Source organism: Astyanax mexicanus, chromosome 10 (genome assembly GCF_023375975.1).
Source record: "Astyanax mexicanus isolate ESR-SI-001 chromosome 10, AstMex3_surface, whole genome shotgun sequence".
NCBI classification, from domain to species: Eukaryota; Metazoa; Chordata; class Actinopteri; order Characiformes; family Acestrorhamphidae; genus Astyanax; species Astyanax mexicanus.
Window position 1 is genome coordinate 54,251,468 of NC_064417.1, and position 16,338 is coordinate 54,267,805.

Consider the following 16,338-nt stretch of genomic DNA (forward strand, 5'->3'; position numbering starts at 1 on the left):
CAGAACTGTCCGTCACCACAATCAATTATTGTGCTCTAAAACCAGCTGTTTCAGCTTCATTATACAACCCCTGTATATGTATATATAGCTCACTGCTGCTGGGGATGAGGTTCTGTAGAGATATCAGTAGTTATATATCAGTAATTTGATGTATATATATATGTGTATATAACTCACTGCTGCTGGGGATGAGGTCTCGGTCGGGGATGAACAGCTTGTAGCCGTAATGTTTCTCCAGGACGTCCGGCAGGATCTCCAGCGCCAGCTGCTCCTCCTCGCTCACCTCCCGCCCCAACGAGTCCAGATCCACTTTAGTGTAGGACAGGTACGCATCATACTCCTTATTATCTGTGAGGAACATCTTCATTTAGTACAGAGATCTGACTCGGTTCTTATACACCAGCTCACAGATGCAGCCTTGTGCTGATCCACATCACCCTAGGAGTGATGAGGAGAAAGAGAGAGCGCCATCTACTGTACTGTACCCACCCAGAGAGAGCAAGATCAACTGTTCCTGGAGCATTATTTCTGTATTATTACAGGATAAACTTCCTGGAACCTTTTTAAAACATTGCTAAACATCATTATAGCATTTTCTGTTAGCTGGGTTTTGCTGTTTAATCTCTCCTGTTGTTTGGTGATCTTGTGTTTGGGATCATGTTCCTGCTGAAAGGTGAAATTACTCCTCTGTACGGATCATGTGATCAACATGTTTACACACACTTTCTAAGATTCCTAATTTGCAACCAGCCAATAACCTTACTGAATTATGTAACGTGAACTTCAATCTTACTGCAGAATAGTGTAATAATAGTGTATTTTTGGATTATAAGGTGCACTATCAATAATGATCTATTTTCTGGTCTATTTTTATACATAAGGCACACCGATTATAAGCTGCATTAAGCGGCACTATTAAGGATGCCTACATTGAAATGAGCATGTAAGTAAACAAAACTGTAATTCTCAAAAATCATTTTATTTTAAAGTTAATCTAGTGCTGGATGTTAATCTACACAGATTTCTCTCCTGAAAACTGTTTATTTGGATGAGTAAAGCTCTTCCGTTTATTTACAGTTAGCTTAGATTTACAATATTTTGTCCAAGGTTGATTTTGTCCAGCTGTGATTAGAGGCATAACCAGCCACGGTTAGCTCCCTTATACTCTGTACTTCAGTGGAGTGGCTTTACTGCTCCTTAATACCGGTATAATTCATACATAAGGAGCACAGATGATTTTTGGGAAAATGAAATTATTTTTGGTGTGCTTTACAGTGCAAAAAGTACGGTATTTAGATTTGTAAGGGACTATTGAGTTTGTTGCTGGGTTAATTTTCACGCTCATTTTCAGACGCTGATCTCTACAGCTCCTTCAGAGTTATTGTTGACTCTTTAATGAAGTTCTTCTCATGCTGATGCTGAATTCTGAGGGAAGGTCTGGTTGTGGCAGTGCCGGGGTCGTCCGATGTATTATCATGTAATTACACTTTGGGCGCGCATTTCTACAGAGATCCACGTTAAAAACACAACAGTGAGTGGAAATGGAGGAGCTACTGAACGCCGTGATGATGTCATGTGACCGAGAAAACCTAAAAACTCACTGATCCTGATCCTGTTTATACAACTGCAGGAGTTTTATCACTAAAGAGTAGAAGTGTGAAATATTTTACACAGACGTCCCGCTGATTCCAGAATTAAAATACTGTATTTTATGATTAATAATAAGAGTTTATACTCACCGTCTTCTGTCTCGTCGCTGCCGAAGTGTCGGCGGTAGCAGAGCATGATCTCCACGTTATAGCATTTATATATAGCAGTAAAAACCCCCAGCAGCAGCAGGATCGCCCCCAGCCCCCCCGCCAGCTCCAGCCTGTACATATCTGTAAAGGAACCAGGAGATACGAGATAAATACACCAGTCTCCTGCAGTACACACTCAGACCGGGAGTAAACTAATACAGAGAAAATCATTCCTGCAGTAAATCATCATCATCCCTCATATTCATCCTACTGTCACTTTATATCAGCTCCATTCATCTCCACTTCACCCCATCGTTATAACATCATTTATCATTTATCATACTGTATATCATACATCATACATCACAGCGCTATCGTCCTGTACAGCACACGCCTCCAACCATCCAGCACTTATTATCTGTTCATTAAACACAGAACTGATCTCTATAAAACATGATACATCACACTTCCCTACTATTAACCATCATATTGTATGCTTTATGTCTTTTTTATCCTTTAATCTTGATCAGTAATCTAATCCAGACTTTGGTGTAAATCTGTTTTTATAAGGTTGTTAATAAAACATCCCTCTACAGATTAATTAGGTTCCAAAAAGATACTCAAACTCAACCATATATATATATATATACAGCTCTGGAACAAAATAAGAGACGCTTAAAAATGATGAGTTTCTTTGATTTTACCAAATTAAAAACCTCTGGAATATAATCAAGAGGAAGATGGATGATCACAAACCATCAAACCACCAAACTGAACTGCTTGAATTTTTACACCAGGAGTAAAGCAGCATAAAGTTATCCAAAAGCAGTGTGTAAGACTGGTGGAGGAGAACATGATGCAGAGATGCATGAAATAAAACTGTGATTAAAAACCAACCAGGGTTATTCCACCAAATATTGACGGCAATAATCAGAGAAACTGATTCAGAAACTGAAGTGATCTCTTCATTGTTTATGTATATAAAACCCTGAGGAATACATGGTTAAATGACCAAACATAAGAAAAATAAGAAGGGAATTTCTATTTTCTTATTTTCACCCAAAACATTTAAAGAACAATAAAACAAAAGTTATTTTTACTATATTTTAAGAGATGTTCTAGACTAAATTTAGTATTTGATATCTGATGGTGTCAAATATATTTTATTATTTATATTTTATTATCAAATATATTTAATATATTTAGTATTTAATATATAGAGAGGCATCCAGTATTAAATATGTTCAGTAAATGTGGATGTTCGGTACAGATTACAGTAATTCAGTATAAAATCTCTGCTCTGTTTTAAAGCTGTAATTCTGCTGCTGATCGTTGGTTTTTAGAGTCTAAACTCATTAAATTTAATGCTGAATGTTTAAAGATGTCAGAAATAATATTTCTTTAATTCTGTTCCTGTGAGGAAATCTGTTAAACGCACGTGTTTGATCTGATTTTATTAATATGATTTTATTGATCAGTTTTAAGGGTTTTAACCCTGAGCTGTTTTACTGATCTTCAGTTTTTAAACATTAGCATTTAATTAAAGACTAAAACTGTAAAACTATGATCATATTTCTGTTCCTGTATCGACTGATGTTGGATATGATAATTCAGGTTTCTCCACCTCACGACTCCCCTGCTTATAACCCACACACAACACATCTCTACTCTATATTTAAATCTGTATTTTACTTTTATTCTCAAGTGTTTAAACTGAAAACTTGTGTTTGTTTAAAAAACTTCATCTCTGATTAAATAACTGACACTACAGACTGCGGCGTCTCATGTTGGGTCCTATCCTCCACCCCACCAGCAGTGTATTATCACTCCTTCCTCCTGCTTACTTACTGTGTTTAATGTCCCTTGAGTTTATTCTGCATCATCTAAAAAAAAAAATTCTGCTCTGAATAAATGAAGAGATCACTTCAGTTTCTGAATCAGTTTCTCTGATTTTGCTATTTATAGGTTTATGTTTGAGTAAAATGAACATTGTTGTTTTATTCTATAAACTACAGACAACATTTCTCCCAAATTCCAAATAAAAATATTCTCATTTAGAGCATTTATTTACAGAAAATGAGAAATGACTGAAATAACAAAAAAGATGCAGAGCTTTCAGACCTCAAATAATGCAAAGAAAACAAGTTCATATTCATAAAGTTTTAAGAGTTCAGAAATAATCAATATTTGGTGGAATAACTCTGGTTGGTTTTTAATCACAGTTTTTTCATGCATCTTGGCATCATGTTCTCCTCCTCCACCAGTCTTACACACTGCTTTTGGATAACTTTATGCTGCTTTACTCCTGGTGTAAAAATTCAAGCAGTTCAGTTTGGTGGTTTAATGATTTGTGATCATAACCACCCACCACCCAAATACAACTACTACTACTACTACTACTACTACTACTACTAATAATAATAATAATAATAATATTAATAACTGTATCTCTGTGGTGGTTTTGTATCCTGTGGTTGTGAGTTTTATAGAACAGGGTGAAAACAAGGAGAAGAAAATAAAATATACAGAGAAACACAACTATTCACTACAGTCTGTGATTATTATACTAAATACAGCGTGAAATATATAATCAGTGCATCTGATAAAATGGACAATAGGTCAATAATATAATTATTATTATATTATATATAATAATATATATATAATAATATATATAAATGTATCTGTATCTGAAGCAGAGTGGGATTAAACCAGCAGGGGGCAGTGTGATCCCGTCTCATCCAATCTACACTAATAACTCTATTATACTCAGGATTAAACATGCGGAGGTGTCAGTATTAATATACCACTACATTACAGTATATTTCAGTACATTACACGAAGCTAAAGAGAAATTAATTCATGTATTCAGTTATTCCCCTGCTTTAGGAACATTATTGTGCTGCTGTTCAGAGAACGTCCTTTTATTTATTTATATTCTTTATTGTTTTACCTTTTCTATTTGCTCTTTACGTTCTTTACAATATTGGTGTTATTTTAAGCTACTTTATTTATCTATCTATTTCTTCATAAAAATTAAAACTATATTTCTTTTGTGTTTGTTGTATTTATCTCTTTATTTGTCCTCTTTTTGGCTGTCCACTTATCCTTTAATCCTGAATTATTTTATTTCTTCTTATTAAATCACAGTTGATTTTTTTTCTAATGTTGGATTCAGTAAACATTCAACAGACTGCAGCTAATAAAGCCTTAATTATTCTGTAATTACTGAATTGCTAAAAACACTTTTATTCTCTATCACACATCATACACACACACACACACACACACACACACACATCACACACACACACACACACACACACACACACACACACATCACACACACACACACACACACACACACACACACACACACACACATCACACTGATCACATTAAACACACACTCATTTAATCAAACTGTAATCCACATCCACAGTACTGTAATCTAACTACCTGTATTCAGATTATATAATCCAGAGAAAACATACTTATTTACTAAATACTAAATAGCAAACATTAAATACTAAATACTGAATACTAAATACTGAATAGCAAATACTAAATACTGAATAGCCGATGCTAAATACTGAATACTAAATACTGAATACTGAATACTAAATACTGAATAGCAAATACTAAATACTGAATAGCAAATGCTAAATACTGAATACTAAATACTGAATACTGAATACTAAATACTGAATAGCAAATACTAAATACTGAATAGCAAATGCTAAATATTGAATACTAAATACTGAATACTGAATACTAAATACTGAATAGCAAATGCTAAATACTGAATACTAAATACTGAATACTGAATACTAAATACTGAATAGCAAATACTAAATACTGAATACTAAATCCTGAATACTAAATACTGAATAGTAAATACTAAATACTGAATACTAAATCCTGAATACTAAATACTGAATAGCAAATGCTAAATACTGAATACTAAATACTGAATACTGAATACTAAATACTGAATAGCAAATGCTAAATACTGAATACTAAATACTGAATACTGAATACTAAATACTGAATAGCAAATACTAAATACTGAATAGTAAATGCTAAATACTGAATACTAAATACTGAATACTGAATACTAAATACTGAATAGCAAATACTAAATACTGAATAGCAAATGCTAAATACTGAATACTAAATACTGAATACTGAATACTAAATACTGAATAGCAAATGCTAAATACTGAATACTAAATACTGAATACTGAATACTAAATACTGAATAGCAAATACTAAATACTGAATACTAAATCCTGAATACTAAATACTGAATAGTAAATAATAAATACTGAATACTAAATACTGAATAACAAATACTAAATACTGAATACTAAATACTGAATAGCAAATACTAAATACTGAACAGCAAATACTAAATACTGAATAGCAAATACTAAATACCAAATACTAAATACTGAATAATAAATAATAAATACTGAATATTAAATGCTAAACTGAATTTTAAATCCTGAATACTAAACACTAAATACTGAATACTAAACGCTGAATACTAAATAATTAATACTGAATATTGCATACTGAATACTAAATAATAAATCCTGAATACTAAACACTAAATACTGAATACTAAATTCTGAATACTGGATGGCAAATACTAAATGCTAAAATCATAAATACTGACTAGTACATAATAAATACAGAATACTAAATACTAAATACTGAATACTAAATACTAAATACTGAATACTAAATACTGAATACTAAATACTCAATATTAAATACTGAATACTAAATACAGAATACTAAATACTAAATACTGAATACTGAATACTAAATACTCAATATTAAATACTGAATACTAAATACAGAATACTAAATACTGAATACTGAATACTAAATACTGAATACTAAATACTAAATACTGAATACTAAATACTGAATACTAAATACTGAATACTACAGATGTTCTACCAATATACTAAATATATATTTTATTGTGTCTTTGGCTGTATCAGTTTGTACCACACATCACTATAATCCCCAACATGATGAATGAAGTTCTACCTTTCTTCTGCAGCAGAGCACTTCCCCGCCCTCTGCCGTTATGGTTCTCCACGTGGCAGGTGTAGTTCCCCATATCCGTCTCCTCCACCGCATCAAACGTCAGAGATAACTCCACCTCCTTCTCCCCCAGATACTCCCTCACAATCCTGTACACAAATATAACTCAGATTATCATTCTGTATCTACTGTAACTGTAGATTAATTACAGAGCAGTACGGGTACAACAGATTACAGTGCTGGTGATTCTGTATCTACTGTAACTGTAGATTAATTACAGAGCAGTACGGGTACAACAGATTACGGCGCTGGTGATTCTGTATCTACTGTAACTGTAGATTAATTACAGAGCAGTACGGGTACAACAGATTACGGTGCTGGTGATTCTGTATCTACTGTAACTGTAGATTAATTACAGAGCAGTACGGGTACAACAGATTACAGTGCTGGTGATTCTGTATCTACTGTAACTGTAGATTAATTACAGAGCAGTACGGGTACAACAGATTACAGTGCTGGTGATTCTGTATCTACTGTAACTGTAGATTAATTACAGAGCAGTACGGGTACAACAGATTACAGTGATGGTGATTCTGTATCTACTGTAACTGTAGATTAATTACAGAGCAGTACGGGTACAACAGATTACAGTGCTGGTGATTCTGTATCTACTGTAACTGTAGATTAATTACAGAGCAGTACGGGTACAACAGATTACGTTGCTGGTGATTCTGTATCTACTGTAACTGTAGATTAAGTACAGAGCAGTATGGGTACAACAGATTACAGTGCTGGTGATTCTGTATCTAATGTAACTGTAGCTTAATTACAGAGCAGTACGGGTACAACAGATTACGGTGCTGGTGATTCTGTATCTACTGTAACTGTAGATTAATTACAGAGCAGTACGGGTACAACAGATTACGTTGCTGGTGATTCTGTATCTACTGTAACTGTAGATTAATTACAGAGCAGTATGGGTACAACAGATTACAGTGCTGGTGATTCTGTATCTACTGTAACTGTAGATTAATTACAGAGCAGTACGGGTACAACAGATTACAGTGCTGGTGATTCTGTATCTACTGTAACTGTAGATTAATTACAGAGCAGTACGGGTACAACAGATTACAGTGCTGGTGATTCTGTATCTACTGTAACTGTGAATTAATTACAGAGCAGTACGGGTACAACAGATTACAGTGCTGGAGATTCTGTATCTACTGTGACTGTAGATTAATTAAGATTATTTATAAACACTAATAAAAGACAGAATCTGATGTATTAAAGTTTAGTTGTTTAGGGCCCTTTTTAGTGAGTGGAAGTGAGTGGGTGTGAGTGGGGGGTGAGTAAGGGGGTGAGTGGGGGGTAAGGGGGGGTGAGGGGGGTGGTAAGGGGGGTGAGTGGGGGTTGAGTGTGAGTGGAGAGTGAGTGGGGGGTGAGTGGGGGTTGAGTGTGAGGGGTGAGTGGGGGGTGAGTGGGGGTGAGTGGAGAGTGAGTGGGGGGTGAGTGGGGTTTGAGTGTGAGGGGTGAGTAGGGGGTGAGGGGGTGAGTGGGGGTGAGTGGGGGGGTGAGTAGGGGTTGAGTGGGGGTGAGTGGGGGGGAGAGTGGGGGGGGGGGTGAGTGGGGGGTGAGTGGGGGGGGGGGGGGTGAGTGGGGGGTGAGTGGGGGGGGGGGTGAGTGGAAGTGAGTGGGTGTGAGTGGGGGGTGAGTAAGGGGGTGAGTGGGGGGTAAGGGGGGGTGAGGGGGGTGGTAAGGGGGGTGAGTGGGGGTTGAGTGTGAGTGGAGAGTGAGTGGGGGGTGAGTGGGGGTTGAGTGTGAGGGGTGAGTGGGGGGTGAGTGGGGGTGAGTGGAGAGTGAGTGGGGGGTGAGTGGGGTTTGAGTGTGAGGGGTGAGTAGGGGGTGAGGGGGTGAGTGGGGGTGAGTGGGGGGGTGAGTAGGGGTTGAGTGGGGGTGAGTGGGGGGAGAGTGGGGGGGTTAGTGGGGGTGAGTGGGGGTGAGTAGGGGGTGAGTGGGGGTTGAGTGGGGGGGGGTGAGTAGGGGGGTGAGTGGGGGTGAGTGGGGGGAGAGTGAGGGGGTTAGTTGGGGGGAGTGTGGGGGGTGAGTAGGGGGTGAGTGGGGGTGAGGGGGTGAGTGGGGGGGTGAGTAGGGGGTGAGTGGGGGGTGAGTGAGGGGGTTAGTGGGGGGGAGTGTGGGGGGTGAGTAGGGGGTGAGTGGGGGGTGAGTGGGGGTGAGTAGGGGGTGAGGGGGTGAGGGGGTGAGTGGGGGGGTGAGTGGGGGTGAATGGGGGGGTGAGTAGGGGGTGAGTGGGGGGGTGAGTGGGGGGAGAGTGGGGGGGTTAGTGGGGGGGGGAGTGTGGGGGGTGAGTGGGGGTGAGTAGGGGGGTGAGTGGGGGTGAGGGGGGGGGAGAGTGAGGGGGTTAGTGGGGGGGAGTGTGGGGGGTGAGTGGGGGTGAGGGGGTGAGGGGGGTGAGGGGGTGAGTGGGGGGGTGAGTGGGGGGGTGAGTGGGGGTGAATGGGGGGGTGAGTAGGGGGTGAGTGGGGGGGTGAGTAGGGGGGTGAGTGGGGGGAGAGTGGGGGGGTTAGTGGGGGTAAGTGTGGGTGAGTGGGGGGGTGAGTGGGGGGGTGAGTGGGGGCAAGTAGGGGGTGAGGGGTGTGAGTGCGGGGTGAATGGGAGTGAGACAGTGTATCAGAGTCTATATTTAGAGGAAGCTCTGGCTGTCAGAGGCTGAGTAATTAGACCTGGTGTTAGCTGGGATGACAATGTGTCAGAGTGTGTGTGTGTGTGTGTGTGTGTTAGAGTGTGTGTGTGTGTGTTTGTTAGAGTGTGTGTGTGTGTTTGTTAGAGTGTGTGTGTGTGTGTGTGTTTATTAGAGTGTGTGTGTGTGTTTGTTAGAGTGTGTGTGTGTGTTTGTTAGAGTGTGTGTGTGTGTGTGTAAGAGTGTGTATTTAAACCTGTCTGGCAGAAAAACAATCTGAACTGAGTGTCCAAATAAAAACAGTTTTCAGTGAAAAACAGCAGAATAACGTCCAGAAACATCAGCGCCCTGATCACTACCGCACCACCACACACTACCACACACTATCACACACCACACGCTACCACACACTATCACACACTATCACACACCACCAAACACTACCACACATTATCACACACCAAACGCTACCACACACTATCACACACCATCACACACTACCACACACTATCACACACCACACGCTACCACACACTATCACACACCATCACACACTACCACACACTAGCACCACACACTACCACACACCACCACACACTACCATACGCTAGCACCACACACTACCACACACCACACACCAAACACCACCACACACTACCACACACTACCACACCAACACACACTACCACCACCTACCACACACTATCACACACCAAACACCACCACACACTACCACACACCACCATACACTACCACAACCCCCACACACTACCACACACCACTACATACTACCACACACTACCACACACCACTACGCACCACCACACACTACCACACACCACCACACACTACCACTACACGCTACCACACACTACCACACACCAACACTACATGTTACCACACACTACCACACACCACAACACACATCCACTCCGCTCATTTAGCATTTCACAGCCTCGACCCACTGATATGAATACTCTATATACATATATAAATATATATAACACTTCACACCAGCGTCAGATCCTGTTTTAATTTGCAAATTGGAATTAACTCAAATCCAACAGGGCAGAAAATCTGTATCACTTACTGAAAACTAAATGTTATCTAAATCACATCTGTTCCTGCTTTGAAGTACAAATTAGTGATGCTCTGATCCAATACGCCCGAAAAGAGCAAAAATATACTCTATTATATATTTTACTGTAAAAACAACAATATAATAACACCACATTCAAACACCATTATTATTATTATATTTATTATTATTATATTTATTATTATTATTATTATTATTATTTATTATTATTATTTTTTTTACAGTAAATGCTCAATTGTGCAGAAGAAAAAAACTCACTTCGACCAAAATAATCATTTTCAGGAAACTCATCTCAGATCAAAGAGTTAAAGTGTTTTAATGGGTGTTTTTTGTACAGGAGAGTAAAAACACTTTTAGTTTAACAAGATGATAAAAGTTTTAACATAATTCTCTCCCCAGTTTTTGACATTAGGAGGCTGAGTACTAGTGCATGCCTCCTCCCATACATGTGCAGTCAGACTCCGCCTCTTTTCAAACTGCAGCCAATCATCACACAGAATCACAGTGCACTCGGAGGAAAGCTCTGGATCTCCAGCTCTGATACATCAGCTAACAGACGCCTGAACCAACCAGCATCACAACGAGAGTGATGAGAGGACACAGCGCCCCCTACTGTACTCTCTCTCTCTCTCAGACTCCGGCTGCTGATGGAGAAACAGCATGACCAGCTACATTTATATGGTCTTAAGATGATTAAGGTCAAACAAAGTTCATTTTGTACTATAATACGAGTATAAAACCCAGAATACAGAATCAGATCAAATTCCTTTAGCCGTATCGCTTCACTGCTAACATACTGCTAACACACACACACACACGCACACACACGCACACACACACACACACACACACACACACAAACAAATACACCATAAGGAACATTTTCACCCACAGCATCTCCATTCAACCATACAAAACACTACCTACACACACACACACCAACACACACACACAAAAAACACACACACACACACACTATGCACGCAGTATACAGCTAATCCCTTCCCTCGCTAAAGCTAACAAAAACACATGCAATTCACTCCACCACTACTGTATCTCTCTCTCTCTCTCTCCCTCTTTCTCTCTCCCCCTCTCTCCCTTTCTCTCTCTCTCTCCCCCTCTCCCTCCCTCTCTCTCTCTCCCCCTCTCTCTCTCTCTGTTCTCTCTCTCTCTCTCTCTCTCCCTCTCTCTCTGTTCTCTCTCTCTCTCTCTCTCTCTCTCTCTCTCTCCCTCTCTCTCTGTTCTCTCTCTCTCTGTTCTCTCCCTCTCTCTCTCTCCCCCTCTCTCCCTCTCTCTCTGTTCTCTCTGTTCTCTCTCTCTCCCTCTCTCCCCCTCTCTCTCTCTCTCTCTCTCTCTGTTCTCTCTGTTCTCTCCCCCCTCTCTCTCTCTGTTCTCCCTCTCTCTCTCTCTGAGTGCATTAGTGAGAGCGAGTGAGCGAGTGAGTGAGTGGGTGAAAGTGGGTGAAAGTGGGTCAGTGTTTGGATCAGGATGAATAGAGTAGAGTAGGGTAGAGTATAGTGTGGTTATTGTTGGGTGGTTGCTCCGGTGTTCTGCTCTCTTTATAGAAGGTGGTTTTAATGGAGGGAGAGAGGATTCACCGCCGGCTGCACGCCGCGCTCACGTCATCTGACCGCCCACGGCCAATCAGCAGCCTTCTCCAGCAGTGTTTACTCTCAGTATCCGTATGTTATGAGTTATGTTGTGGTTTGGGTTCGTAACTCTGAGTATTTTATGGGCTAAACCGGATCAGATACTTCACTATACTACACCACACTACACCACACTACACTACACTATACTACACTACACTACACTACACTATACTATACTACACTACACTACACTACACTATACTATACTACACCAGCGGGGGGAGAGATATCGATACGCCAACCGGCAGATTTATCATCCTCATCCCCGCTCTGAGACACAACAAACCCTCAGCACTCACAAACCACACTACACTACACTATACTACACTACACTATACTACACCACACTACACTATACTACACTATACTATACTATACTATAACAGCAGGGGGCGAGATATCGATACGCCAACCCGCAGATTTATCATCCTCATCCCTGCTCTGAGAACCAGAGGCACAACAAACCCTCAGCACTCACAAACCACATTAAACTATACTATACCATACTATACTATACTATACTATACTATACTATACTATACTATACTATACTATACTATACTATACTACATTATACTACACCACACTACACTACATTATACTATACTACACCACACTACACTATACTATACTATACTATACTACACTACACTACACCGCACTACACTATACTATACTATACCACACTACACTACACTACACTACACTATACTATACTACACTACACCGCACTACACTATACTATACTATACTATACTACACTACACTATACTATGCTACACTACACTACACCGCACTACACTATACTATACTATACTACACTATACTATGCTACACTACACTACACTACACTACACTATACTATACCAGCGGGGGGAGAGATATCGATACGCCAACCGGCAGATTTATCATCCTCATCCCCGCTCTGAGAAACAGAGACACAACAAACCCTCAGCACTCACAAAGCACACTATACTACACTATACTACACTATAATACACTACACTATACTACACTATACTACACTATACTACACTATACTACACTATAATACACTACACTATACTACACTATACTACACTATACTACACTATACTACACTATACTACACTATACTATACTATACTATACTACATTACAATACACTACACTACACTACACTATAATATACCAGTGAGGGATGAGATATCGATATGCCAACCGGCAGATTTATCATCCTGTACAGGGATCCCTACTGAGAAAAAAAAAAAAACTGAACATTTAGAAACCACTATACTATACTATACTACACTATACTATACCACACTTTACTACACAATACTATACCACACAATGCTACACTATACTACACTACACTACGCTATATACTACACAGCATTATACTATACTAGACTATACTAATCTATACTACACTATAATTTACCACACTAATCTATACTACACTATACCATAATACACTATACTACACACTGTACTGCACTGTATTAAGCTACATTTTTACATTATTACATCACACTCTACTACACTACAGTACACTAAATTACACTATATTTTGCTACACTACAGTTAACTACAGTACACTACAGTATACTATTATACTATATACTGCACTATATTATGCTACATTATACACTACACTATACAACAGTACATTATACTAAACTATGCTATACTATACTATGATGATGGACTTTTGTTGAAAAACTAAAAGATAAAAAAAGCATAAGCATTTGAAAGAAAATAAAATATTAATTCACTATAATGCACCCAGTGGAGTATAGTTTAAGAGAGTATTATTACCTGACTTCGCTCTCTCGGACGTGTCCCTCCAGCTCCTCCACGAATTTATCCCCCTTCATCCAGTAGATGATTGGTCGAGACTCTCCGCTGTAGCCGAAGAACGCTCTACAGTCCAGACTGAGGGGCATCCCTGCACCAACAGCAAATATATATATACATATATTTATACTGTAAACACGGGATATATTTTAATTACAGCATTAAAAACAAATATAAAATAACAAGTTTTTCTGTGTTAAGCATGGATATTATAACAGTACCACTTTAAAATAAGACTACCTTTATAAAGGGTTTATAAATGGTTTACAATTAGTTTATTAATGTTTACTAATTATGTTGTAAATGCCTTAAAAATCATTATTATAACATTGTTATAACACATACGTAGAAAGGGCAACAATATACACGGCTGTGGGTTCAGTATTTCTATGTATGTGTTATAACAGATTATTAATGATTTTTAAGGCATTTACAACCTAATTATTAACCCTTAATAAACTAATTGTAAACCATTTATAAACCCTTTATAAAGGTAGTCTTACTTTAAAATGGTACCTTCTATTTAATAGGCTCTTTAGTTTAGGCCTATTTCTAATTCTATAGATTATAGATTATTGATGAGTTTTGATAAGGAGTTATTGAGTCTCTGAGATCATGTGATCAGTTTTATAATTTTTTTTCAGAGCTTATAAAAACAGTAACGTCATTTCCAGTAAAATTCAGCACCAGCAGGCTGAGCTCTGATTTTATTCTGTTCTCTGGAGCCAAAACACAGATAAAAGCAGACGCCAGGCGATTCCTGAACACAGCGGAGAAACTGGCACTAATTACTACCCGTATTTATTTCATGAGGACTAATTTTAAAGTTGTCAGGATAATTACAGCTCTGAGAAATATTCTGCTCTCGCCACCTTTTCCCTCTTTTTACTGTTTCACACTATAAATCTGAAAATAACATTTATTCAGGAATTCGTTCACACAGATATACACAATTATTTAAATTAAGCTATTTTAATCCTTTGACTTTTGTCAGAATTTCTTTTTATTGTTGCACTGATTTATTATAAAATTAAACTCAGAGGTCTTACCTTTTTATTATTTTTATTTTTTGTTTTAAAACTCTCTGGTTGGTTAACACAGCCTGAACAAACTGTTTATAAGCAAGAATACTTTTTAATTTGTATTTTTTTATTTTTGATGTAGATGTGTATTTATATTTATATGTATGTTTACGTGTACATAATGCATCAGTTTTTTGTCTATCTTCTTATTTGTTTTTTATATAATTAATTAATAATATTTAATATTTTTCGTGCTGCTGTAACAAGTGAATTTTCCTGATGTAGGATCAATAAATTTAAATCCCATTCAATCCAACCCAATCATCACCAACAGTGGCGGTAATAATTAAATGCAAAGCGGCAAAATGTACTTTTATTGTAGTAAAACATGATAAAAGTTCTTATCTTTGATGAATAGCTCACCTCCGCTCTCCCACAGCATTCAGAGATCCAGAAATTTCGTACTTTTTGCCCAGAACTCTGTACAACGACTGCTATGGGGCATAATTTACCCTGTAGATAAATCGCTTTTTAGATTGTTATTCAGCTCAAAGTAGCTCCACACCACATTGGTAGAATCCGGAGAGTCCTGACATTTAAAACCAGGCATTTAGAACTTTAACACGACTGATTACAATCTGTAGCACAACCTACAGGTCCGAGTGCCGCCATCACTGTACTGATAATAACTTTAAGATGGAGATTAGGCTACACAGCTGGTTGTAAACAGTGGTGTTTAATAAACTTCTTCTGCACTTTTTAAGTTATTAATGCCTCATTTTAAAAGTCAGGGCTCTCCGAATTCTACAAATGAAGTGTGGAGCTACTTTGAGCTGGATAACGGTGGAAAAAGCGTTTTTATTGGCTGGTGGCTCAGTCTCCTCCAGGGCTGTTTTTTCCCTGCGAGGCTCTGAGAGTAGATCTGACCCAGCAGCTGAACACGGTCACCATCACACCACCCAAAAACACCCACCCAAAAACATCCAACCAATTTCCCTTTCTGCAAAGGTCAAAATCACACAGTCCTTTTACAACCGAGACTCTCCGCACTGAAACAGCCTAAACCTGCTGCACAACTTCCGTCCTACACTCACTGATACTGATATTTATAAACCATGGGTGTGGTTAATTTTGGGTGTAACGTGAAATAATAAACCAATAAACCAATCAGAGTGTCTCTTTAAGAGCTCATCCTTCTCTTTAGGAGTAGAATCAGGTGAGCTCTGTC

General features: G+C 38.6%; 1 protein-coding gene across 1 annotated transcript in view; it reads right to left on the reverse strand.

Moving 5' to 3' along the window:
* Positions 1-16,338, reverse strand: part of il1rapl2 (interleukin 1 receptor accessory protein-like 2) — a 274,458-nt gene that overhangs the window by 8,212 nt on the left and 249,908 nt on the right. The window contains exons 7-10 of the mRNA XM_049484135.1: positions 14,050-14,179; positions 6,804-6,949; positions 1,740-1,880; positions 178-348 (exon numbers count right to left, since the gene is read on the reverse strand). Of these exons, the coding sequence (XP_049340092.1) occupies positions 178-348; positions 1,740-1,880; positions 6,804-6,949; positions 14,050-14,179 (588 nt within the window). The remainder of the gene's footprint in view (positions 1-177; positions 349-1,739; positions 1,881-6,803; positions 6,950-14,049; positions 14,180-16,338) is intronic.